General features: G+C 41.9%; 4 protein-coding genes across 4 annotated transcripts; 3 read left to right on the top strand and 1 right to left on the bottom strand.

The window, feature by feature from the left end:
* Window positions 1-353: 353 nt before the first annotated feature.
* On the bottom strand, window positions 354-1,208 carry LOC109187080. The gene has a single exon (XM_019337226.1). It carries the CDS (start codon window positions 1,206-1,208, stop codon window positions 354-356), a length of 855 nt encoding a protein of 284 aa, XP_019192771.1.
* A 2,522-nt stretch (window positions 1,209-3,730) lies between these two features.
* LOC109187079 (serpin-Z3-like) lies at window positions 3,731-4,213 on the top strand. Its single transcript, XM_019337225.1, has 2 exons — window positions 3,731-3,784; window positions 3,884-4,213. The coding sequence occupies exons 1-2, from the start codon at window positions 3,731-3,733 to the stop codon at window positions 4,211-4,213; spliced, it is 384 nt and encodes a 127-aa protein (XP_019192770.1).
* A 148-nt stretch (window positions 4,214-4,361) lies between these two features.
* Window positions 4,362-5,123, top strand: LOC109187078 (serpin-ZX-like). Its single transcript, XM_019337224.1, has 2 exons — window positions 4,362-4,757; window positions 4,983-5,123. Exons 1-2 carry the CDS (start codon window positions 4,362-4,364, stop codon window positions 5,121-5,123), a joined length of 537 nt encoding a protein of 178 aa, XP_019192769.1.
* Window positions 5,124-8,846: 3,723 nt separating this feature from the next.
* Window positions 8,847-9,866, top strand: LOC109187077. Its single transcript, XM_019337223.1, has 2 exons — window positions 8,847-9,169; window positions 9,431-9,866. The coding sequence occupies exons 1-2, from the start codon at window positions 8,847-8,849 to the stop codon at window positions 9,864-9,866; spliced, it is 759 nt and encodes a 252-aa protein (XP_019192768.1).
* Window positions 9,867-27,708: the final 17,842 nt, after the last annotated feature.

The raw sequence follows: 27,708 nt of genomic DNA, 5'->3' as shown, positions 1-27,708 counted from the left end.
ATGTCCTCAATCACGCGAACTGTCTGTGGATTACCCAAGCCACGACAATTCCAACTTAAGGTACTCATTGGGACCGGCAGACCTGATCCACAGGTCCCGCCATCAAAGAATCAGAATCAACAACCATGTCCCCATTCAAAGCACTCACCTCCCCAATTTCCGTCCTCCTTCTTTTCGGATCAACCCGAACCCCCACCCCCTCACCGCCAACGCCATCACTGCCCAACCCACCCACACCGCCGATATCCGAACCCACCCGAGCCGTAGGTTGAGACACCTCCACCCGAGTTTGTTCACTCCTTCCAACCCCAACTCCCACCGCCATTCCCCCTCTCCCACTCCCATAGCCAATCTCACGCCCCCTCTCTTGGCCTAGTTGAAACCATTTTTCCCCCCAACACTTTGGCCGAATTTGTACCCCCCGCCCTCATCGACGCCCCAAACGGATATTGTTCCGGTCTCAACAACGAACGGCGAGCTTGTATGCAAAATTTGTCCGTATGGCCCATTCGTCCGCAAAAAAAGCAAAACATGTGGAGGCGTTCATATTTGAAATTAATCCATGTCCAGGACCCATCTCTTAGAATCATCTTCATCCGCCGCTTCAAGGGGTTTGAGACATCATGGGTGACTCTAACTCTATAGAAGGAAGTCCATTGTCTCTCAAAATTTCGTTCATCATAGCGCAAGAACACCCCAACATAGTCTCCAATTCTTTCCAACACTTTAACCGTACGGTATCCCTGGGGGATGTCCGAAACCTGTACCCATAAGTCCACAGTATTAAGACTAACCTGTAACGGATCCTCACCATCATTCAAGACCTGGCATAGCAGCGTCGCATTCTCAAACGCCCAAGGACCCTCATCCATAACCCGCTTCATGTCCGGCTCATCAAAGAAGGTGAACAAGAATAAATTGGGCTGCACATCCGTTATCTCAATACCCATCAGAGGCTTCCAAGCCGAAGCCATAACACGCTTCATCACCTCGGTCTTGAGGATCCGATCTGTCAAAAACCGGCCAACAATGGTCCAGGTTTCCTTCGCCGCCGGTAGGGTTTGGATGCCGAGTTCTTCATCTTCGAACCAGACACCTTGTTCTTCATCGTCCAGCGTGATCTCTGCCGTGTGTGTTATTATTTCTTGCATGTCATTTGGAGGTGAGCAGGCTGCTTCAATGGTGCTGTTCGCATGTACGTACGCCATAACCCTAGATCGCAGGGGGGAAATTAGGGAAACCCTAGGACACAGGGAGAGAAAATTGTAACTAAAATAGTATTTACAACTCCACAACTCCAAATATTATTTAAACTTTCATGGTAGTTCATCTGAAACATTAATCTCCATTACTATATAAATTTCCAACATTTGAGTCTTAGTCTTTATGTTTCATTTAGTTGAGAAACTAGTTATGAACAGATACTATATTGTAATATAATAAGTGGTATTCAACAAAAAAAAAAAAATTGACTTAGGCTCAACCTAGTAATGATTAATAAATAATAATTTTATCCATGGATTAGGTTTGATATAATGACAATGACTTATGCTCAAAATATACGTGCAACAAAATAAAAGGCTCAAGTGAGTTTTATTTTCACTTTTGGTCCCACAACTATTGAATCATTTCTATATTTGGTCCTCGATTAATAATTTTTCTATTTTTGATACCATAACTTTGGTCTCATGACTTTTTAAATCTTGCCACATTTGGTCCTCTAGCCTAATTTTTTGTCATCAGTGACTAAATTTTTTAGTTGTAAAATGTCTTAGAAAATGACAATTTTATCTTTCAAGATAAGTCAATTCATTATTATGGACTCAGTTTCAATAGAATAGAGAAACAAGTTTGATTATCAATGACCGGAAATTAGATTTGAGGATCAAATGTTGCAATTTTTTGAAAGTCGTGGGACCAAATATGAAAAAAATTAAATTTCCCTTATGAAAATTTTTCCGAATCTAATCTATACTATATATAAAAACAAAATCCCCAATTTAACTTTCCACCTAAAAGACTCCTATACTATTAACGTTTGCGTAATATTGTAAAAATATGGTAATACAATTCATATTCGTACTACAATTGTACATTAAAATTTGGTAATACAATTCCTAATACAATATATTCTTTCCTACTTTCCTATTCCTAATACAATTCTAAATTAAAATTACTAATCGTAGTAGTAGTAGTAATAATAATAATAATAATAATAATAATAATAATAATAATAATAATAATAATAATAATTTATACTATTAATAAAAGTAAAATCTTTATCTTCAACTTTCCTGCTCAAACTAATATGAATATTAATTAGTTGGTAAAAAAATTAAATAAAGCTTAATTAGTAACAAAATTTTATATGGAAATTAATTAATATCAAATGAATTGTTACCACAAATTAATGTCAATATATAAAAAATTAAAACTGGTTACCAAATTCTAAGAAATAATAAAATCATTATAATTGTGAGAATAATGAAAATAAATTCTGCGTAATAAATAAAAAATTTCTTGAAAATTCTGTAAAATTTTATAAGGAAATAATAATTTATTAATTATTATTTACACAAATAATAATAATTCGAATATTACACAAATAATAATAATAATAATTTGAATTCTACACATGCAGATTACTTATATTTTGCGTAATAGTAATTTTTGAAGATTCATTTTTCAATTTATTTGCGTAAATATGAATTCCTTAATTTATTTGCGTAAAGATGGATTCCTTTTCCTATTTATGCACTTCGAATTTGTTTGGCAATCCGCGGTTAGCGGTTAGCGGATAGTGTTAGCGAGTTTGACCAGTGGCTTGTGAAAAGATGTTTGGTAAAATTAACTTTTTACTATTAGCGATTAAATGTAAAAATATATATATAAGGACATTCATAATAATAATAATAATAACAATAATAACAATAATAATAATAATAATAATAATAATAATAATATTATTATTATTATTATTATTATTATTATTATTATTGTTGTTGTTGTTGTTGTTGTTGTTGTTGTTGTTATTATTATTATTAATACTAGTATTTTCACCCGTGCGTTGCAGAATTGATTTGTTATAATATTTTAAGAATATTTGGGTCGATATATAATTCTATAAATTATAACATCGAATATTATATAGTGCAATTGAAGAATTGAGTTGGATTGATTATGTTTTCTGATGTTATCATTGCTTTAATTCGAGCAAATAATTATCCAATTAATAGCTAACGATTTGTAGATATACGCATCCGGTGCTGAAATTTTAGAGAGTTTATATATCAGTGTTTAAGATTTGTATTAATTGGGCTAATTAGCTCGTTGTCTAACAACTTAGTTGTAGAAATTATTTTGTACGGAAGATATATATTTTCTATGTAGATATATAGCAATTTTTGTCATCTTTCTATTAAAAAAACATAATATCACTGGTTTGAATTACACATTATTAAAAATCTCTTTGTAGACGACATTGGTAGTAGTAACAGAATTTTGTCTATCCTTGTCTAGAGCTAAAACCTTCAGGCCATCAAGATGGGTGACTCGGGAAAAAACCACGTACACCTGAAGGGCAATCTCGTATCAGAAGGGGGTGGTATAAGAACTTTGGTTCTTTGATGTGTCTCATTAACTATTCTTGTTTCGACAATGTGATCTGCCAATCTTGTGATGATGAGGCACGTACCGTTGCAACAGGTTGTTTCGACGACATTGTTTCGCCATGTACTTCTTTTTGCCGGATGCCGTGGATGGACTGCCATCTTTGCTGGATAAAGTGAGCTCTGAATCTGGGTTTCTAGAGCGCCACCTCCCTCCCTGCTATACGGTTTCAGTGGGCAAGTTTCGGATCCCAAAATTCTAAATATCTTTCCAGTTTGAAGCTTCAAGATTTCTGACGGAGCTTGGGATGGTGGTGTCGTTCACCCCCACGGGTGGCACTCTCATTGAGATGGTGGATTCACCGGAGAGTTTCGATCTCTATGTTTCAAAAATCCTGCAGAGATCATTTATTGAGGTTAATGAGGGAGGAACAGAAGCCGCAGCTGTTTCATTTACAGTGCTCGCGGCTGGGGCAGGTTGCATGGTAAAGAAAGAAGATAAAACAGACTTTGTGGCTGACCATCCCTTTCTGTTTGCCATTCGAGAAGAATTTAGTGGTGTCATTCTCTTCCTTGGGACTTTGCTTCATCCTCATTATAAATAAAAAAAAATTGTCTTCAAAAATCACTCAAGCCCCGCGGCCCCCTTGCCGATCCTCTATAGCGCCGGAGCCTGAGGGGCTCGTGCGGTTAGGAATTCAAACTTTGGAGAATAATTTAAGGTTCAAGTCCTGGCTGGCCAATTATGAAAACATGGACGTTAACTGTAAACCGATCAAGAATCAGGTGGATCTTTCATTAAAGCTAGCGAAACACGTTTTCTCTATAGAGGCCGTAGGAGATTCCAACCTAGTTTTATCTCCTCTCTCCATTAACGCCATCTTGAGCCTCATCGCCGCCGGCTCCGATTCCCCAACTCGCGACCAGCTCCTCGCTTTTCTCAACTCAGACTCCACCGACGATCTCAACACATTTTACTCTCAGATTGTTGGCAATATACTCGCAGACAGCAGCCTTACCGGCGGCCCATGCTTGTCGGTGGCCAACGGTTTGTGGATCGGCCGCACTCTGCCGTTAAAACCTTCATTCAAGCATGTGGTGGACAATGTTTACAAGGGCGCTACTGAATCGGTTGATTTTCAAAACAAGGTTAGATTTCTAGGGTTGATTTTTCATAGAATTATTTTTTAAAAGAGTTAATTCCAGCATCCGACTATTGCAACTTTCTAAAATTGGTCCTCGATTTTCAAATTTGTTCCAGCAATGGTCCTTCCGTCAAACATCAGTTAGGGTGGTGTTAAGTAGAGGGGTAGTGTAGTCATTTTCTTAATTGCTTTCTTCTTCCTCTTGCAAATACGTATCTACCACTTGCAGTGCTTCACACTATTACTTCTTCTTCTTATGGGCTTAGCTTCAAACTCGAATTCAAATCTCCAAAGACACATGACTACTCTTCGCTCTATGTTTTGCACTCCACCTGTCTCAGAGAAAACAAGGTATATCATCACAGTTTAATTTCATAACAGAACATACCACTCTGTTTAATTTCAAAAAATCTAACAGTTACACTTCTCCCCACTTGGCTCGATCTTCCCCCTTTGTATATCAACCCTATTTCCTGAAGATTAGTCGATGCCATCAACCCTCGCATTCTCTCCTTGTCTGACCTCCTCCCTTAAAAGCCATGGCTGACGTTGCTACAGCCGACGCTAATCCGGCGAAGAAAGGAAAACCCAGAAAGGCATTGAAGAATCTGCAGAAGGCTTCATCGAGTGAGGCCAATATAATGGCCGCCTCAGTCTCCGATGAAGTAACCATTGTTGCAATTTTGGTGGGAGAATTCGCTGAAAAAGATAACCGCTTGGGGAATTATGAAACCTGATTCTTTCATTTTGGCATCTGCAATGAGGTCAGGCAAAACCTGCTTCGCTTTTCTTGACTAAATGTGCCATGGGGTCACCCCATCTCAACCTGTCCTTCAACTAATTGTCCAGTTCAGGGTCATCTCTGCTCCGTGCAAATGGTTTCTCCTTCTCACTTTCCAGTTCTTTAAGCCTAGCCTAAGTAAAAGACCATTTTAGCCCTAACTTAACACCTAACAAACGAATGGATAATAGAAGGACCAATGTTGGAACAAATGCGAAAGTCTAGTGTCTTTTTTCGTCCAAATTAAAAGTTGAGGACTAATTTTGAAAAATCGCAATAGTCGGAGGACCATTGCTGGAATTAACTCTTTTTTAAAATTGAAAAATATGAATTGTTCTTCGTCATGTTTTTAGAATTTGGAGAATCCATCTACCTGTTCATTAATTATGATAGAAATTAAAGTTTGATGTTGTTGTTGATTGTCCAGGCAAGTGAAGTGGTTGATGAAGTGAATTTGTGGGCTGAGAAAGAAACTAAAGGTCTTATCAACCACATACTCTCCGCCATTGATGTTAACAATACAACAAGGCTCAGTTTTGCAAGTGCACTACATTTTAATGGAGCTTGGACTCAAAAGTTTGATGAATCGATGACGAAGGATCACGAGTTCCACCTCCTTAGTGGAAGCTCCACACAAGTCCCCTTCATGAGAAACTATGAGAATCATAAGTGTGTGAAAGTAGTCAGTGTGTGACACCCCATAAATCTAAATACTAATTGGGGATTAATTGAAGAATTAATCCAAGCTTTCTTTGGTAAACCATTTCTAAATCCTGAAATTTAATAGTCGATGGACTAGAATTTGACTAGTCACTTAAGTCAATAAAGTGTACCTTGTGCTTTATGGTTTGTGCCCTTGTCCCTTTGTCTTTCCAACCTTAGTAAGGGTAAAAGTGACCTTTCACCCATGAATTTTTGTTCAAGCTATCCCTAGCAAGACATTTCATTCATTTCTCACTCAAAGCCTAAGTCTCAAACACTCTAGCATCTCTCTAAAAGAACCTAGCTTATTCTTCAAGCAAAAAGGAGAACTTCATAGCCTTGCAAGATCCTTCATCAAGATTCCTACTTTCTTCTTCCCAAGCATAGGAAAGGGTAAGGTTCATAGCTTTTTAGTGTTTTTAGCAATCTTTTGGGTGCCTTTATCTAAATTTAGAATCTTTCTTGTGTTTTGGTTTGTGTAAGAAGTTGGTGTGGAAGAAGAGCTCAAAGAAAAGGCTTAAGAGGGTGAAAAGGAGAAGTTGTTAAGCTACAAAGGTAACCCATGATATACAAAACCTATTTTCTTACCTAAATGATAATTATTTGCTTCTATTTGATGTTCTTGGTGTGATTTGTGAGATTTGATGCATGATATTTTGGTGATGCATGTTTAGAGCCTGTATTTAGGTTTCTTGAATGCCATTGCTTGGCTTATTCTTGGGTTCAGGTCATATCTTTGTTGTGTGTGAGATTTTGGGTGTTTTGGACTTGAACTTGGCTTTGTTGATGAAAATCCCCGAAGGGAAATATTGTACAGGTGTGTACCCGCGGGCGGAACGGCGGGTAGTAGCTTACCCGCCGCCCCACCCGCGGGGAACCATTATTGTTGGTGCGGGGATTTGTTCCCCGTGATTCTTTTCTTCTTGGTGTTGATGTTTTGACCCCCCGTCGCTTGATTATTGAGCTCTTTGTGAGTCTTCTTGATGTTTCATATGTCTAGAATTATGTGTTAGGAATCCATGTTAGGATTTGGTGTCTTGAATCGTGCTAAGGGTCCAACTTTGTGATTCGTTGGGCTAATATGAGTCTTGAAGGTTCGTTGGAACCCTTTTGGTTTATCCTTTTGATGAGAATGCTAGTTTGACGTTGATATGCTAGTATGTATGGTTTGTTCCTTCTTGTCTTGGGTTGGAAACTCGCATTACCAACCATTTTGATGTTGGATTGTAATCCTTGATTGTTGAGTATTGTCTCATGACTTTGTTGAAATCCCTTGATTGATTCTTATAGTGTATTCTTGTACAAATTGTTGTACCCTTTGTTGATACTTAATTAGAGCTATTGATGAGCCTTAGTCCTCTTGATGATGATGACTATGTGTGACTATGAATGAGATTGGTGGTTTTGTTACTTGAGCTTTGCTCACTTGAGATCGGTGGTATATGACTATGAATTGAACAGTACCCTTGTGTACTATTCTAATTGGTGGGGGACGACGGTCCCAGACCGGGAAAAGGTCGGACTCAGAAGTACAGGGTGGCACTTGGAGGTACAGGTTGGAACTGTGATAAGGCCGGGGGTAACCATAAGGGTGGTACTAAGGTATAAGGTTGGAACTTGAAACATGAATGTGTCATTATGTGATTGTACGATTCCCTTGGTACTATTCTAATTGTACGAGCATGTGTTTGATGAACTCTACCTTGTGAATGGTAGGTTGCATCTAGAGTTACGTTGTCCCTTGTTGTTGTGGTTTGTTGTCTTGTTGAGGTTGATGATCCTCGTTCTTATTGAGAGTGTGATGAGTCTTTGATGTTGATTTTCTTCTGGTTTTGAAATGACTATATATTGTATTCCTCAGTTCCAAATGGCTTTGATTATATCTATCTATACTATGATATTTAACGCGTATTGATGGGTTACCAGCATTATTCGCTAACCGGGTGTTATCCATATGTTTTACAGGTCTTGAGTAGATGACGAACGCGCTAGATGTGGACTCTAGATAGTGTAGCTCATGTGCTTTGACGTTTATCTTTTGTTGGACTGTGTGCCTAGATTAGTGGCTTGTGTGCCTAGACTTGTTATGCTTAATGATTGTGATAGATTTAGCATGTGCACCCATGGTTTATGGGTGTGGCATAACACCTTTCCTGGTTTTAATAGCTTCTGCTTTCGATTGCCTTAATGATTAGTTGTTTATCGTTTGAATTTTAGTTTTAAAATGTTGGTAAAATCGAAGGTGTTACAGTTGGTATCAGAGCTTAGGTTTGAGCCTAGGATGTTAAGGATTGAACTTTACGAAGCTAAGTGTGATTTAAGACTCTAAGTTGACCTTTAAGTGCCTAAGTGTTAGGACTTAAGATCCTTAGGACGCGCAGTGAGATGTGAGTTTGTTTGTCGTTCGCTGTGTTTATCCGCTTGTTCTTGTTTAGTATTAGCTTTCTCGTCTTAAGTACTGGGTAAGGGTGCGCAGCTTCTTTGTGTCTTGCCGTAACCGTGTTGTTTCTGTAGAATCTCGCTATGGCTCTGCCTCGCCATCGTGCCCGTACCCCGGAGACGCCGAAAAATGAGCAGCTGGCTTAGAACCTACATCACCTGACTCAGACGATGCAGACGTTGAGCGACGCCCTCTTGCACAACAACAACCTTCCTCCGCCGCCGCCTGTCGGGAATCGAGATGTGGGCCGCTTAGTTTCTGGGCATAGGCCACCCGTCTTTGCCGGAGAAGAGGACCCTGTCCTGCTTGAGGAGTGGATCAGGTCCTTGGACAATATTTTCGCTGTGGTGGGTTGTCCGGATGATCGCCGCGTCGAGTTGGCTACGTTCTACTTTAGCCACGAGGCAGACCTTTGGTGGGTGCATGAAGGTCCAGCGTGCCAAGAAGAGCCAGGTTTCGATTGGTCAGCTTTGAAGGATAAGTTAAGGGAGAGGTTCTACCCGTCTCACGTTAGGGCAACCATGTACGAAGAGTTCCTGCATCTCTAACAAGGGTCATCGACTGTGGTGGAGTACCACAAACGCTTCCTCGAGTTGGCTCTCTTTGCAAGGATGTTGGTTCCCACCGAGTTGGCTAAGGTGGAGAAGTTCATCGCGGGCTCAACTACGAAGCCCGGAAAGCGTTGACAGTGAGCAAGCCTAGGACGCTCAATGAGGCCTATCTGAGTGCAGCCGACCTGTACCTAATTTAACAGCTTCAAAGGGGATCCAATGAGCTCGCTAGGAAGAGAAGCGAAGGGAGTGGATCTCAAAGTTTCAAGAAGGCCAAGGCAAGATTTTAGAGCAAGACCCGCACCTCCTCAGTCTCAAGGATCGACTCGGGTCAAAAGTGGGGGAAAAGGGAAACCCTTCAGATGTAGGAGATGTGGTAAGGAGAATATCGGGAAAGATTGTCAAGGTAATCTGCTCCAATGTTTCAAGTGTGGAAGGAGAGGCCACAAGGCTTATGAGTGCCACCTCCAGTCTGACCAGGGAGCCTTGCCATCTAGCAGAGTGTTTGTGATGAGCAGATCGCAGGCTGAGGCCGAGGACTTAGTGGAGGAGGAGACTACAAGTATCCTTCTTGAGCCTACCTTTTACCTTGAGATGTACCTTTTTGTGTGGTTCTCCTTGTTACCTTTCTTTGAGTGAGTTATCCAGAGGGAGCCTTGCCATCTAGCACCAGACCCTGTGGACTCTAAGGAGGGAGTTCCAGTCTTGGCTCGGGCGGGACGAAGCCTTCTGGCAGAGTGTTTGTGATGAGCAGATCGCAGGCTGAGGCCGACGACTTAGTGGAGGAGGAGACTACATGTATCCTTCTTGAGCCTACCTTTTACCTTGAGATGTATCTTTTGGTGTGGTTGTAACACCCCAAATTTTATAACAAAATTTTCCTTAATTTTAATACTTTTTCTCAATTAAAAGTTCAATAATACTCTAGCGGAAGCATTAACTAACCAAAATAAAGGGTGTTACCGCCACACTTAGGCAACCAACAACCTAAGTGCTAAGGCTAAAATTACAACATCGAATAAACTCAACCCGAATCCAACTTCTATAATATTAATAATACAATAAAGGATAATGATATACAACCATAAAGCTTCTCAAATAATAAATCTCCAATAAGTCTATTCTTAATTCCTTCTTAGCTTGAATTCATCTTGAATCATTTTATCCATGTTCACCTGTAAAAATAATTTGCAACAAAATAGGGTGTAGACAAAAATTAGCGTAAGCTAAGTAAGTTTCACTTCACCCCGTAAAATAATAGGCTTGGATTTTTATATAAATTTTCGAATTAAAGTATTTATATACTCTAATACTTTCGCAAACCATATATATATATATATATATATATATATATATAATATATATATATATATATATATATATATGTATGTATATTTTTGTACAATTAACATAGTAGAGTTTGTCCAAGTATTACTTAGTAAATAATCATTTTTCAAAACATTCCACGTCATTTTTCCAAAATGTATCATATTTATCAAGGAGGAGTAGATACCGAGTGTAGAGTCTTTAAGCTCTCAACTTAACCACCAAGAGGAATCATAAGCCAATCGTGAAAATAATTTAGAATTCCAATGTGAGTTCTACCGGCTCACTCCGGTTTCCATATATTAGGATTAGTATATAAAATACAGATATACCAGGACTATGTGGTCTAATGGTACCCGGGTTGGACTTTCATTTGGAAGGTTGTAAGTTCAAGCTTCAGTGGAGGCGTTATTAGCTCTTTGTGTTTCAGTAGGTTGAGAAAGTATATGAACAGATACTACAATGTAATAGAGCTAGTAGCATTCAAAAAAATTATGACGATAAGGATAGTGGAAAAAGGAAAATCAGGCATGACATATATATAAGCTTAGGGAAAATCGTACAACAATATTTATAAGATTAGGAAGGTTTTATATAATATGTAGGTGTGTCCATGCCCCGTACCTACTTTGAGTGAGTTATTTAGAGGGAGCCTTTGTAACACCCCCGATTTTCATGCCATTTTAAACTTAATTATGCAAGATAGCTAACCACAAAAACATAAAAAGCATAGCATAGCGGAAGTATACTATATAAAGCCAGAAAACAGGGAATATTATGCCACGTTCACATCAATGTGAACGCACAGGCAAGAATTGACAACAACAAACTAATGTATTTAACAAAAGAGGCACACAGGCCCAAAGCACAATCTAAACTATCCAGGGAGTCTAATCTAGCCATTTCTAACGTGCTCGCCGACTATTCAGGACCTGAAAAGCACATAAAGAAATGGGACGACGCCCGGTCAGCGAATAATGCTGGTAACCCATCAATACGCGTTAAATATCATACATAGATAGTATTATACAAAATCATTTTCGAAACAGAATACTGTATATATCAGTTCAAAGCCAGAGATAGAAGTCAACCGCAAAGACTCTATATCACTCACAACAAGGACAAGAGGAAACACATCCCAAACACATTAAGAAAATGACAACAACAGCACAAGTACAACTCAAGGTGTATTCTACCATCACCCAGTAGAATACCACCTGACATGCTCAACAGGTAAGAATAGAGGAACACACATCGGCAACACATGCCTTCGTGACATCACTCATCACGAATATAATAATCCATCCTTATGCCCGGTTCCAACCTTATGGCTACCCCCAACCATATAACTAGTTCCAACCATTACCTCCACGACCCCTGTACATCCAAGTCCAACCTTATGCCTCCAGGAACCGTCGTTCCCCCACCAACAACCACCAACAATTTCCACCAACACATAGTACACGAGGGTACCGTTCACAACACACGGCCGAAGCCACCCAAAACACGTGAACCCGACACACAGGTCACAACTCCATAATCACGTCATGGCCGCCACGAGGACCACTGCCGTACCTTGGTGACTAATGTCCCATTCCATTAATCGTGCAATCCAAGTACAACCAATACACACATCATCATCATAGGAATCAATCAATGGATCACAACAAAGATATGAAACCATACTCAATAAGAGAAGGATCACAATCCGACAACAACGATGATCAACACAAATCATCATCCACATTAGGAAAGAACAAACCACATACGCTAGCATTTTAACACCGAACTAGCATGCTTATCAAACAGGTAAACATAACATAGTTCTGAATAACATGCAAGACTCATCATGGTTCAACGAATCACAAGGTTGAACACTTAGCACGATTCAAGACACCAAAAACCTAGATGGATTCCTACCACGTAGTTCTAGACATACGAAACATCAAGAAGACACTCAAAAGCCCAACAAAAGAACATCGGGAAGTTAAAACATCAATTACCGAGTCAAAAGAATCACGGGGAACAAATCCCCAACAACCCACATATATGAACCCCGCGGGTGGAGTCACTGGTGGACCCCCACCCATGGTTCCGCCTACGGGAACCACATCCCACGCAACTAGTACCCCATGAGTGGGCCGGCGGGTGGTGTACTACCCGCCGTTCCGCCCGCGGGTACATGCCCTGTACCAATATAATCCCTTCGGGGATTTTCAACACCAAGTCCAAATTCAAGTCCCAAACATCCAAAATCTCACAAAATGCAACGACATGACTTGAATCAAAGGAATAGCCAAGCAATGGCATACATGAACCCTAATAACAAGCTCTAGATATGCATTCTCACAAGACAATGCATCAAAACTCACATTTCATAGCAAAAATCACAAGTGGAATCCAAGAAATCATCATATACGTAAGAAACTAGATTTTGTAAAGCATGGGTTACCTCTTGTAGCCTAAACCTTCACTTATTACACCTTTACAAGCTTGTAACAAGGCTCTCCTTCAACACCAACTTCAAAAACACACCAAAAGACAACAAAGATTTCATCTTTAGAAAAAGATACTTTAAAAGGTACCAAAAACACTAAAGGACCAAAGATCTTACCCTCCTATATGCTCAATAGTAAGAAAGGTGGAATCGTGGAGACCAACTTGAAAGATCTTGGAATGCCCAAACTTGGCTTGAAGAAGAAGCTAGCTAAATTTCTAGAGAGAAGGATGAGCTTTTGTTTTGAGAGTGTTAGGGAAAGAATGAAAGATGACTCTAGGTTAGCTTTGGATACAAACATAAGGTGAAATGTCTTCTTTACCCATACTAAAATGGAAAAATGTAAGGAGACAAGAGAACTATTCCTGAAGCATAGTGTAACACCTCGAAATTTTGAAACTTTTAAAACTTGTATAATAAAGGTAATTCCTTATTAAATTTCAAAATCAAGCATAAGAGTATGGGGTGTTTTGCCACACCTGAGCTAGAGAACTCAGGTGCACAGGCTAACTAACTAAAATCCTCAAATAACGTCAATACATAATCATGGCACGCAGGCCGAAAGGGAACTAGCTACTCTATGCCTCGGATCTCTAGCGCGCTCTGGGATCTACTCATCTGTGCCTAAAAGCCAAATATATCTGTTCAGCGAGAGATGCTGGTAACCCACTCCAACGCGTTGAAATATAATATAGATAGATATATACAGATATACGAAAATCATTTTGAAGCAGGAAGATATATACTTAAGAGACACTAGTTTTAAAACGGGGAATAGACACAGCAAGTAGGGACAAACACATCAAACAATGATAAATAGTTAAGTAGAGATAGCATTATAAGGAATACGCATCTAAGGTCACAGAACACTTTTTGATTCAAACACATCACCATTCAATCATCATTCATATCACATAATCGTTGATGGCGCCACGGGACCAATCGCATGCCCCGAACATGAGGGTTAATGCTTATAGCATTAACACGGCCCCGCTGCACCCTACCTCAGTACCGTGGTATGAGGGGAGTTGATCGCAACCAACCCTTTGAGAGCCGCTAATGAACTCAACGTCGGACCACGATCCGACACACCGCTGACGCGCATAGTCGGTGGACCGCGATCCCCTTTACATGGGGGGACTTACGACCCTACACACCGTTGATGCGTACAGTCGGTGGACCGTAGCGGATCAAGCCCGACACACCGCTGAGCTAGACTCAGTCAGTGTGCGAAGATCCTCGGAGAGTACGGCCCTACACACCGCTGTCCCATCACTCGGTGGATCGCAGCCAGCCGTAGCCCTACACACTGCCTGATTACTCAAGTCTGTGGACTACAGCCTTCCTCGGCTTATTGGCCCTACACACCGCCTAGCGCGTCCAGGTCGGTGGGTCATAGCACCGAGGCCCATGTGGACCGCAGCCCAAGAAGTGAATCAATTCGGCCTTTAGCCAACTTCTGAGCCTTAGCTCAAGAACAATCCATTTGGCCTTCAGCCACTTCCGAACCTTTAGTCCGGGAACAATCCATTCGGCCTTCAGCCGACTTCCGAACCTCAGTCCGGGAATCACCCAATTGCTCTGTAACCAAAATGGGGGATCATGCAACACATAACACATAGGAGCACGTAATAGCATATTGGGAGGGGAAAGACATATAAATAAACTCACGTGTGGTCATCCACATACAAAGAATAGTCCTAAGGGTTCATACAACTTCCGCCTAGGTTAACGGGTTACCAATTCCACTAGCATGCAATTCCTAAGACTCATTTAACCTACGAATGGCACCCGAAATATCAAACTAGACTCGAGCACGACAAACGGGGTCCGTTGGGACACCATGGGGGAGCGGGGAACATCAAACGGGGAAGCCAAAGACCCGGGGTGGGGTATGGACCAGCGGGTAGCCGGTGGGTGGGGGTCACCCGCTGGCCGCCCCCCGGAGGGCACTGTTCCGGGCAGCGGGTTGCCGGCGGGCAGGCGGCTGCCCAGTGGCTGCCCGCTGCCGGGCGGAGTCCTTCGGGCAGTGGGTAGGTGGCGGGTTCCCCTACCCCCCACTGACTCTTTTCTCATATATTCGTCCCGGGAACCTTTGTGGAACCCGAATCCATGTTTAGACACTTTTAAACGCGAATAACGACACTATGTAGGCAATTAACGGATTAAAAGCAAGAATCACGTAGGACTCATCCTATTACGACTTCTAAATATAAACTACACCCGAACATGAGAATCCCCACCCAAATATATATCAAGAACATCCCAACACAAATTCCCAATCCAACCTAGGGCTCTAATCCCACCCAAATCATCAAGATCATATTTTATCTTTAACATCAAGAAATACCAAGATTCGTCAAGAATTATCACATCAATATCAAGAACTCTTTTTCAACATCAAGATTATCAAGATTATCAAGAATGCACATAAATCATCTTATCAAGAACATATCACAATTAACATAGAAGAGTTTATCAAGACACAAGAATATAGAGGGAGGCCAAGGAAGGAGTTTATAGCGAAGAAAATAGGTTTTGTTGAGACATGGGTTACCTCTTAGCCTTAATTAATTTCCTTGGCTATGAAGGGTCTTTCTTTAAGATTCCTTCTTTCTTGATTTCTCCTAAGGGAATTCTTGGAACTTCTTGTGTGGTGAGAGATTATTGTGGTGAAAGGTCTAGGTGCCTCCTATGTCCCTACTTATATATTTAGGAGTCCTAATTAGGGTCTAAGTGGTATGAGTTTGCTAATTCTATTTCCTATAGGACTAGGGGATTGGTTTTAGGGATAAGGGCCCATAGACCATGGTGGATCCCTCTTTAGCTAATTAATGGATTTTAATTCCTTTTTTAGGGTGGGTGACAATTTAATTAATTTTAATTTAGGGGCCGTAACACGGGGTGTTACACATAGGGTACAACCCATTGACTTAGATTGACTAGTCAATTACTAGTCCTTGACTATTGACTTTTAAGGATTTTTAAGAATAAATCACCAATTAGGTTAGGATTAATTACTTAATTAATCCCTACATAGAATTTTGGATTTATGGGGTGTCACATCCTCTCCCCCTTAAAAGAAGCTTCGTTCCCGAAGCTTGGGTACAACGAGTCAAAACAAAACGGTAAAACGAACAACAATGTGACAAGAGAGTCAAGAATATCCTTTTGGTCAAAACTTATAGGATTCAAAAGGTACCAAAAATGATCAAGAATTCATAGCATTGAAAGGTTGAAAAGAAATAACCAACAGAGTTCTTTGAGCATATCAAACACTAAAGCCAAACACCACGACTAGACTCCTACCCCACACCAACGTTCTAAACAACTAGGTCCTAGAAGAACAGCTTACAAAGCTAACTACTCAACACAACTAGCAAACAAGAACGAACACACAAAGCAACCAACAAAGCAACAAGCAAACGGTAACAACAATGCAAAAGGTAACAACAAGCTAGGGAAAGGTAGACGGGATTACCACAACACCGCACTAGAACGACTCGCTCTCCGATTCTTCGGTGTCTTCATCAGACTCCTCATCATCTCCTTTTCGGCTCGAGCTGGCCTCTATCTGATCTAACCTCTGATGAACTGCAACAAACTGCGTCTTCATAAAAGCAAAGCCCTATTCTATCATCCTGTTTTGTTGGCGTAGAAGGGTGACCACACGCTCCTCGTGTGTCATAGCGTCGTGCTCTCTCTTGGTTTGGGCTTCTCTCCTCCTCTGATTCTCTTCACTCTCCGAATCACTCTCCTCAACCTCGACAACTTCTCCTACCTCCGCATCCTCCTCATGGTCTTTTTCTTCATCATCCCCCTATAATACCTCCTAGACTCTGAACCGCGAGGTTCAACTTCCCAACAGGAATCTCGAACTCAACAACCAACTCGCCTCTCTCTTCGGGGGTTTTCCTGGCAACTTCCTCAAGCGTGATGTACTCGCCGTCATCTAACTGAAACAAGTTGCAACTCTGCAGATTGGTGGCATCCAACACCATTTTTCCTACGGGCTTCGGCACACAACCTTCAAAACTCATGCCTTTCCTGGCAAAGATCCAACTCAAAACCATCCCGTACGGTAGACTGTTCCGGTTGTGGTCTCGGCAAAAGACCATGTGTTGCAACATCAAGGCAGGCAGATTAAACTTCACCATGTTCTTCAAACAGAAGGCAAAGGTACAATCTAGCTTTCCCAACAACCGACTTTTGTTGTTATTGGGCAACAAACAATCCGATACAAACATAACCAAGATTCTCTGCTCGGCAGACAACCATTTCTTCTCTGGTCTCGAGGCTTGAGTGAAACCACTAGTCCGACCCAATAGATAACTCAAATAGTCCCGGTACCCCATGATATTCGTAGTAATCCAAGAGTTACCACTGTACTGTGAAACTCCCGTAGCGGTTAGACTTAAGAGATGAACCATCCTCTTTTCAGACAAAACAAATTTCACACCTCTCACCTTATAGGTAAGTTCTAGCTTCCCACTATCTTTAGTCACAACCATGTGACGGTAAAACTCCTTAACCAAGCTCGGGTATGTCTCAACCCTTATGGTGAGAAACCCATCCAACAAGCCTTGATATCTCAACATATCTAACAAGAGACTAGAAAAAGATTCCGGGTCAAAAGCTTTACCTTCCAAAATGAGATAGTGGGCATCCACCCATTCCACTTTCCTTGCCAAGCTTGTTCTCCTAGGCATGGTTGCAAGATGACCCAAAGCCCAAAGAGAAGACCCAAAGCTTTTTCTCCTCTTTCCTTCTTCTTCTCTCGCGCTGTCTCTTTCTCTCGATCTCTCGCTGCTCTCTCGGCTTCACGGTAGACACAGCAGATTGGCGGTGGTATTCGGTCGCGACGGGGACAGGGTGACGGGTGGTGTGGAGGGGGTGTCTCGGTTGGTGCACACGGGTGGAGGGGAAGAAGAAAAAAAAAAGAATTGAGGGTTTAGGGATTTTTGGGAAAATTGGAAAAGAGAAGATTTAATTTGGGGATTTGGGTAAAGTGAGAAATTATGGGTTAAGTGGGATTAAAATGGGTAAGGTTCAAGAAACATAACTAGTTTAAGTAGTTCAAGGGTTGGGTTGGTAAATGGTACACCTGGGTTTAAAACTTAGGGGTTACAATTTTAAAATCTATTCGATCTTTTAGGCTACACAAGTAGAAATTTCTATGGGTTTTTCTACTATAAATTCAAAAGGGCATTTAAATAAATTTAGGTGACTCACAAGGAAGATGGGTTACCAGAGTACATGTGCAAGGCTATGGAATTAACAAGTATAAACCATTTTAGAGACAAACAATTAACTCCATCAAAGACTTTCACTAAAGACCAAAAGAATCACACAACAAGGAAGCAAGGCAACACAAAAAGGCAACAAGGAACAAGATATATTCTCAAGACAAGGGTAGGCTTAGAAAAGGGTTACCTGCCATCTCGTCCTCAACCAGTCTCTCTGTCTCAGCCTGAGATCGCCCCATCACGAAAACCCGACCCGAAGGTCTAGCTCCAACTGCTCCTCGACTCGAGCTCCCTCCCGATGCTCCTCTGGATCCCGAAGATGGTGGCAACGCCCTTTGATTGGCTTGCTGAGGATACTCGGCAATCTTATGTCCTCTCTCCCCGCATCGGAAACATCGGAACGCCTGACCATTGCAATCCTTACCCGCATGCTCCTTCCCACACCTTCGACACGCAAACGTCTTGGCTTGGCTTCCGGGCTCCGTTCGAGTTGGTCCTTGTGTTGGAGAAGGTGCGTTTTTGGCTTGGAAGTTCTGCATTGGCCTCTTGAAGTTGGAGGATCCACCACTCTCGTTCCTCTTCCTAGCAAGCTCAAAAGATCCACGTTGCAACTGCTGCACCCGATATAAGTCCGCGGCACTCAAGTAAGCTTCCTTCAAAGACCTCGGCCTGCTCATGGTTAAAGCCTTGCGTGCCTCGTAGTTCAAACCGGCTACGAACTTCTCAACTTTTGTGAGCTTGGTGGGGACAAACATATTGGCGAAGCGAGCGAGCTCCAGAAACCTCTTGTGGTACTCAACCACCGACGATGAACCCTGCTGGAGGTGCAGAAACTCCTCATACATCGCGGCTCGAACATGTGCCGGGTAGAACCGCTCTCGCATACGGTCCTTCAAGGCCGTCCAGTCAAAGTCGGGCTCCTAAAGACAAGCGAGTCCCTCGTGTACCCACCACAAGTCGGCTTCGTGGCTGAAGTAGAAGGATGCTAACTCCACTCGGCGCTCCTCGGGGCACCCAACAACGAAGAAGACCTTGTCGAACGTCCGAACCCATTCTTCAAGAACAACGGGGTCTTCCTCACTGGCGAACGTCGGAGGTCTATGGCCCGATACAAGGCATCCTACATCTCTATGCTCGGCAGGCTGTGGAGGTGGAGCGGGATGGTTGTTGTGCAACAACGCTTCGCTGAGGGTCTGAATGGTCTGTGTGAGCTATTGCAGATTCTGGGCTAGCTGTTCATTCGTTGGGGTCTCCGGCGTGCGTGCGTGTTGACGGGGTGGTGACATAGCAAAGCTTCTACAATAACAACACTGTTAAGAAACAAAACGACAAGCAAGCAAACAAACTATAAACAACACACAGCTCTCCGTGCGTCCTAAGAGTCCTAAGTTCTAAGCACTTAGATACTTACAGTCATCTTAGGGTCTCAAACCACACTTAACCTCTTAAAAGTCTAGACTCTAGCATCCTAGGCTCAAACCTAGGCTCTGATACCAACTGTAACACCCCCGATTTTCATGCCATTTTAAACTTAATTATGCAAGATAGCTAACCACAAAAACAAAAAGCATAGCACAGCGGAAGTCTACTATATAATGCCGGAAAACAGGGAGTGTTATGCCACGTTCACATCAATGTGAACGCACAGGCAAAAACTGACAACAACAAACTAATGTATTCAACAAAAGAGGCACATAGGCCCAAAACACAATCTAAATTGTCCAGGGAGTCTAATCAAGCCATGTCTAACGCGCTCGCCGACTACTCAGGACCTGAAAAGCACATAAAGAAATGGGACGACGCCCGGTCAGCGAATAATGCTGGTAACCCATCAATACGCGTTAAATATCATACATAGATAGTATTATACAAAATCATTTTTGAAACGGAATATTGTATATATCAGTTCAAAGCCAGAGATAGAAGTCAACCGCAAAGACTCTATATCACTCACAACAAGGACAAGAGGAAACACATCCCAAACACATTAAGAAAATGACAACAACAGCACAAGTACAACTCAAGGTGTATTCTACCATCACCCAGTAGAATACCACCCGACATGCTCAACAGGTAAGAATAGAGGAACACACATCGGCAACACATGCCTTCGTGACATCACTCATCACGAATATAATAATCCATCCTTATGCCCGGTTCCAACCTTATGGCTACCCCGAACCATATAACTAGTTCCAACCATTACCTCCACGAACCCTGTACATCCAAGTCCAACCTTATGCCTCCAGGAACCGTCGTTCCCCCACCAACAACCACCAACAATTTCCACCAACACATAGTACACGAGGGTACCGTTCACAACACACGGCCGAAGCCACCCAAAACACGTGAACCCGACACACAGGTCACAACTCCATAATCACGTCATGGCCGCCACGAGGACCACTGCCGTACCTTGGTGACTAATGTCCCATTCCATTAATTGTGCAATCCAGGTACAACCAATACACACATCATCATCATAGGAATCAATCAATGGATCACAACAAAGATATGAAACCATACTCAATAAGAGAATGATCAAGATCCGACAACAACGATGATCAACACAGGGGGAAACACATCCCAAACACATTAAGAAATGATAACAATAGCACAAGTACAACTCAAGGTGTATTCTACCATCACCCAGTAGAATACCAGCCAACATGCTCAATGGGATAAGAATAGAGGAACACACATCGGCAACACATGCCTTCGTGACATCACTCATCACGAATATAATAATCCATCCTTATGCCTGGTTCCAACCTTATGGCTACCCCCAACCTTATAACTAGTTCCAACCATTACCTCCAGGACACCTGTACATCCAAGTCCAACCTTATGCCTCCGGGAACCGTCCTTCACCCACCAACAACCACCAACAATTTCCACCAACACATAGTACACGAGGGTACCGTTCACAACACACGGCCTAAGCCACCCAAAACACGTGAACCCGACACATAGGTCACAACTTCATAATCACGTCATGGCCACCACGAGGACCATTGTCGTACCTTGGTGACTAATGTCCCATTCCATTAATTGTGCAATCCAGGTACAACCAATACACACATCATCATCATAAGAATCAATCAATGGATTACAACAAAAATATGAAACCATACTAAATAAGGGAAGGATCACAATCCGACAACAACGATGATTAACACAAGTCATCATCCACATTAGGAAAGAACAAACCACACATGCTAGCATTTAAACACTGAACTAGCATGCTTATCAAACGGGTAAACAAAACATAGTTCTGAAGAACATACAAGACTCATCATGGTTCAACGAATCACAAGGTTGAACACTTAGCACGATTCAAGACACCAAAAACCTACATGGATTCCTACCACATAGTTCTAGACATACGAAACATCAAGAAGACACTCAAAAGCCCAACAAAAGAACATCGGGAAGTCAAAACATCAATTATCGAGTCAAAAGAATCACTGGGAACAAATCCCCAACAACCCACATATATGTACCCCGCGGGTGGGGCCATGGGTGGACCCCCACCCTTGGTTCCGCCCGCGGGAACCACATCCCACGCCACTTGTACCTTGCGGGTGGTGCATTACCCGCCGTACCGCCCGCGGGTACATGCCCTGTACCAAAATAATCCCTTCGGGGATTTTCAACACCAAGTCCAAATTCAAGTCCAAAACACCCAAAATCTCACAAAATGCAACAACATGACTTGAATCAAAGGAATAGCCAAGCAATGGCATACAAGAACCCTAATAACAAGCTCTAGATATGCATTCTCACAAGACAATGCATCAAATCTCACATTTCATAGCAAAAATCACAAGTAGAATCCAAGAAATCATCATATAGGTAAGAAAATAGATTTTGTAAAGCATGGGTTACCTCTTGTAGCCTAAACCTTCACTTATTACACCTTTATAAGCTTCTAACAAGGCTCTCCTTCAACACCAACTTGAAGAACACACCAAAAGGCAACAAAGATTTCATCTTTAGAAAAAGACACCTTAAAAGATACCAAAAACACTAAAGGACCAAAGATCTTACCCTCCTATATGCTCAAGAGTAAGAAATGTGGAATCTTGGAGACCAACTTGAAAGATCTTGGAATGCCCAAACTTGGCTTGAAGAAGAAGCTAGCTAAATTTCTAGAGAGAAGGAGGAGCTTTTGTTTTGAGAGTGTTAGGGAAAGAATGAAAGATGACTCTAGGTTAGTTTGTGATACAAACATAAGGTGAAAAGTCTTCTTTACCCTTACTAAAATGGAAAAATGTAAGGAGACAAGGGAACTATTCATGAAGCATAGGGTACAACCCGTTGACTTAGATTGACTAGTCAATTACTAGTCCTTGACTATTATATTTTCAGGATTTTTAAGAATAAATCACCAATTAGTTTATGATTAATTACTTAATTAATCCCTAAATAGAATTTTGGATTTACGGGGTGTCACAGCCTTGCCATCTAGCACTAGACCCGGTGGACCCTCAGGAGGGAGTTCCAGTCGTGGCTCGGGCGGGACGAAGCCTTCGGGCAGAATGTTTGTGATGAGCAGATAGCAGGCTGAGGCCGAGGACTTAGTGGAGGAGGAGACTACAGGTATCCTTCTTGAGCCTACCTTTTACCTTGAGATGTACCTTTTTGTGTGGTTCTCCTTGTTACCTTTCTTTGAGTGAGTTATCCCTTGTGGCTTGATTGTTCCTTTTGAGTGGTTAACCTTTATTTTAAATTTCGAGGTTATATATATATATATATATATATATATATATATATATATATATATATATAATTAATTAATTAGGACCTCACCCTTTTATGTCACCTAAAGCTTAGAAGGGCTAATTTTTAGGAACCCCTTTAGTAGTTAAGCTTAAAAAGCTTAGGAAAAGTTTAATTTGTAATTTGTAACTAGTGGGTTTTGAACTCAAGTTCCAAAGTTTCTAAGCCATCTCTTTAATTATCTAAACCAATTGTGTTTCTTAAACCTTTTCCCACTTAAATTCCTTTTAATCTCTTTCTCTAAGCCTACCCAAAATCCCCAAATTAAAATCCTCTTTTTCCCAATTTTCCCCCAAACCCTTCCATCTCTTTCTTTCTCTCCCACCCGTGCCCAGCATCAACCGAGAGCCCCCCCACCGACCGTCGCCCTCTGCCCGTCACCGTCCGAAGTCGCCGGAGCTCGTCGCCACCGCGCCAGCTGTCGTCAGCCGTCGCCGGAATCGCCGTAGGCCGAGAAGAAAAGAAGAAGAAAAGGGGAAGAAAAAGAAAAGGGAAGAAAAGAAGATAAGGGAGAAGCTTTGGGTCTACTTCATCTTGGAACATCTCATATAATGCCTAGAAGGTCAAAAACCGCGAAAAGAGTGGAATGGGTGGATGCCATTACTTGGTTTTGGAAGGTAAAGCTTTTGACCCCGAATCTTTTTCAAGTTCTAGTTGGAATTGTTGAACTATCAAGGGTTGTAAGATGGGTATCTCGCGATTAGAACCGAGACCTACCCGAGTTTGGTGAAAGATTTCTATCGTCACATGAGTGTGACAAAGGATGGGGGAAAGTTGGAAATCACCTCAAAGGTGGGAGGTATGAAAATTTCCTTGACCGAGAAACGGTTGGCTCAACTCTTGAGTTTGATGACCATTGGGGTCTCACAGTACAATGGTGATTTTTGGATTGAGACGAGTAGTATGAGTTATCAAAATTATTTGAGCTTTTTGTTGGGAAGGACAAGTGGTTTTACTCAAGCCACGAGGCCAGAGAGGAAATGGCTTTCTGCTGAACAAAAGATTTTGGTAATGCTCGTTTCGGATTGCTTGTTTCCTAACAACAATAAAAGTAGCTTGTTGGGAAAGTAGGAATGCAGCTTTGCCTTTCGCCTGAATTACAAAGTGAAGTTCAACCTGTTCTCCTTGATGTTGTAACACATGGACTACTATACGAACCATAACCGTAAAAGCCTGCCCTATGGTATGGTTTTGATGTCGTGAACCTTCGGAGCTGTAATCTGTTTCAGTTGGAAAATGAGGAATACATCACCCTGGAGGAAGTCGCAAAGAAACCCCCTGCCGAGAGGAGTTCCTTGGTTGAGCAGCTCGAGATTCCCGTTGGGAAGTTGAATCAGGTGGTGCGGAGTTTGGGAGGGGATGCTGAAGATGAAGAAGAAGAAGAGGGAGAAGAAGAAGAAGATGAGGAAGCTGAGAAAAGTGACCCCGAGAGTGAGGAGAGCTTAAGAAGGAAAGAGGTGCGGACGAAGAAAGAGCATTATGCCATGACCCACGAAGAGCGTGTGGTGGCCTTCTCCGTCAACAAAATCGGATGATTGAAGAGGGTTTTTCCTTCATGAAGGCTCAGCTGGTCACTCTGAATCAAAGGCTGGATGTGCTGGAAGCTAGTTCTAGCCGAGGTAGAGCCGAAGAAGCTTTTGATGAGGATGCCGAGGATTCGGAGGATGATTCCTCCTAGGCTAGAGTTGTGGTAAGCTCGTTTCCTTCCTTGTTTGTTTTGGTTGTAACCTTGGTGGTTGTTGCTTGTTTAGTTGTGCGTTTAGTGGTGCTCTCTTGTTTGCTTTGGTTGTTAGCTTGTTGTTTAAGTGGTTTGTTAGTTGCTTTGCCTCGTTTGAGTTTAGTTTGCTCGTGGCTTAGGATTAGAGTAGATAGTGGTGGTGTTGCTTGAGAAGTTTTTCCCATTACTTTGAAACTTGCATGTAACAACCCAGATTTTCGAGACATTTAAAACTTGTAGGATAAAGGTGAAATCTCATTAAATCCCAAAGCATAATACAAGAGTACGGGGTGCTATGCCACACCTGAGCTAGAGAACTCAGGTGCACAGGCTAACTAACTAATATCCTCAATAACGTAAATGCATAAGCATGGCACGCAGGCCGAAAGGGAAACTATCTACTTCTACGCTCCAAGTTCTAGCGCGCTCCAGTGACTTATTCTTCTGTGCCTGAAAGCCAAATATATCTGTTCAGCGAGAGATGCTGGTAACCCACTCCAACGCGTTGAGATACAATACATATAGATATATATATAGATATACGAAAAGTCATTTTGAACATGAAGATATCTCCTACGAACTCTAGCTTTTGAAACAGGGATAGACTCAACAGATAGGGCTAGCACAGACAGCAGTTATACCAAGCATATACAGTTTACAATAGGCAAGACAGATAAGATAAGCACAATTAATAATCATAACCCAACATATACGATCCCCGGTACAAATCTCATAGTCTCATCCCCAAGATACTCATAACAACAAATCATCCGTACTTCATCACATAGCACACTTTGTTGGCGCCACAGGACCAATCGCATGCCCATACATGAGGGTCAGCGCATATAGCTCTGACACGGCCCCGCAGCACCCTTCCCCGTCTCACAGCACGGAGGGGTCGATCGCAACCGACCGATGAGCCGCAGCTCTATATAATATTTATATACCTGACCGGTCTTTACCAGCCTGGTTAACAGTTGGGATGGTTCTCAACCCATTCAACTGCCCGTATAGTGGACCTTTGTCCTATATAATATTTATATACCTGACCGGTCTCTACCAGCCTGGTTAACAGTTGGGATGGTTCTCAACCCATTCAACTGCCCGTATAGTGGATCTTAGTCCTATATAATATTTATATACCTGACCGGTCTCTACCAGCCTGGTTAACAGCCGGTATGGTTCTCAGCCCACCCGACTGCCCGTATAGCCCGATTGATCTCAACCAAGTCGGGGTAACATGCACACATAACACACAGCAAGCACATGCAACCCACATTAACACATTGGGAAGGGGGAGAAAACGTATAACAAAACCTATGCGTGATCCTTCACATACTAAGAATGGTCCTAAGGGGTTCATACTCCTTTCACCTAGGTCAGCGGGATACCAATTCAACTAGCATGCAACATATAAGACTCATACAACCTACGAACGGTACCAGAAACATCAAACTAGACATAGGCACGATAGACGGAGTCCGTTGGAACACCACGGGGGTCGGGGAAACATCAAACGGGGAAGTCGGGGTCCCAAGTGTGGGAATTTCCAGCGGGTAGCCGGTGGGTGGGGGGCCACCCGCCGGCTGCCCACCGGTAAACACTGTTCCGGGCAGCGGGTCGCCGTGCCCGCTGCCGGAACTGCCCCTTTTTGACCGCGGGTAGGTGGCGGGTCCCCTACCCCCACCTACCCCCCACTGAATCATTAACACCAAAAACGCCCCGGGAACCTTCATGGAACCCGAGACCATGCTTAGACACTTTCAAACGCAATTGATAACACACGTAGATGATTTAACGGATCAAAATCAAGAATCAAACGGTACATAACTTATCACGCTTTTCTAGACCTAATAAACACCCAATCATGCGAAATCCCACCCAATACACCAAGAACAATACCATACGAATTCCACGATATAACCTAGGGTTCTAATTATTTTTAATCCAACAAGAATACGACTCGTCTTCTAATTACAAGATTCGGTAAGAATATCACATAAGCATCAAGAACATCAACCTAGGGTTCTAATTACTTTTATATCCACAAGAATACGGTTCGTCTTCTAATTACAAGATAAATAACACTTAAGCATTAAGAACGCCATACAATTATCAAGAACACCATATAATCATCAAGAACTCCACATAATCGTTAAGAACACCATAGTTATCAAGAATCTCCCGATGTCAAGATCACCCATGGAATTATCCCATCAATCATCAATAATAACATCACAAATCATCAATACACAATAATATGGGGAAAACCTACAGGGGAAATCATAACTATGAAAATAGGTTTTGTTGAGACATGGGTTACCTCTTAGCCTTAATTAATTCATTGGCTATGAAGGGTCTTTCTTTAAGCTTTCTTGCTTTCTTGATTTCTTCTAAGGGAATTCTTGGAGCTCTTTGGGAGGGTGAAACGTTATTGTGGTGGGGGGTTCTAGGTGCCTCTTAAGTCCCCTATTTATATATTTAGGAGTCCTAGTTAGGAACTAATATTATGGGCTTGCTAATTCTATTCCTTTTGGGACTAAGGATTGGGTTTAGGGATAAGGGTCCATGGTCCATAGTGGACCATATTAATTAATTAAAGGGAATCCTAATCGTAGTCTGAATAGTAAAAGGCATACTTCCTTTATTCCTAATAGATAACTAGGTCCAGGATTCCTAATTAGAATCTGAATAGTAAAGGGTTTACTTTCTTTATTCCTAATAGGCTTAAGACTCTAATTTAGGCAAGGGTCCACAGTTCATGGTGGACCTTATTAATTAATTAAAGGAAACCTAACCGAATTAAATCATATTTAATTATTATTAACGGGATTAATTAAATAATTAATCTGGGATTGAAGGCCATAACACGGGGTGTTACACTCTCCCCCCCTTACGAGAAGCTTCATCCCC

This window comes from Ipomoea nil, unplaced genomic scaffold, assembly GCF_001879475.1.
Source record: "Ipomoea nil cultivar Tokyo-kokei standard unplaced genomic scaffold, Asagao_1.1 scaffold1416, whole genome shotgun sequence".
In the NCBI taxonomy this organism is placed as follows: Eukaryota; Viridiplantae; Streptophyta; class Magnoliopsida; order Solanales; family Convolvulaceae; genus Ipomoea; species Ipomoea nil.
Note: the sequence above shows the minus strand (reverse complement) of the source record. Positions and strands in the feature narration are given on the sequence as shown.

What these genes read in the sequence shown, in the direction of transcription:
- LOC109187080 (XM_019337226.1), bottom strand. Translation starts at nt 1,208, where the DNA reads ATGGCGTACGTACATGCGAACAGCACCATTGAAGCAGCCTGCTCACCT.
- LOC109187079 (XM_019337225.1), top strand. Translation starts at nt 3,731, where the DNA reads ATGTACTTCTTTTTGCCGGATGCCGTGGATGGACTGCCATCTTTGCTG. An exon ending in TGCCATCTTTGCTGGATAAA is followed by an intron (nt 3,785 to 3,883) that starts GTGAGCTCTGAA and finishes ATATCTTTCCAG; the next exon opens with TTTGAAGCTTCAAGATTTCT.
- LOC109187078 (XM_019337224.1), top strand. Translation starts at nt 4,362, where the DNA reads ATGGACGTTAACTGTAAACCGATCAAGAATCAGGTGGATCTTTCATTA. An exon ending in CGGTTGATTTTCAAAACAAG is followed by an intron (nt 4,758 to 4,982) that starts GTTAGATTTCTA and finishes TACCACTTGCAG; the next exon opens with TGCTTCACACTATTACTTCT.
- LOC109187077 (XM_019337223.1), top strand. Translation starts at nt 8,847, where the DNA reads ATGCAGACGTTGAGCGACGCCCTCTTGCACAACAACAACCTTCCTCCG. An exon ending in AAGGATAAGTTAAGGGAGAG is followed by an intron (nt 9,170 to 9,430) that starts GTTCTACCCGTC and finishes CTAATTTAACAG; the next exon opens with CTTCAAAGGGGATCCAATGA.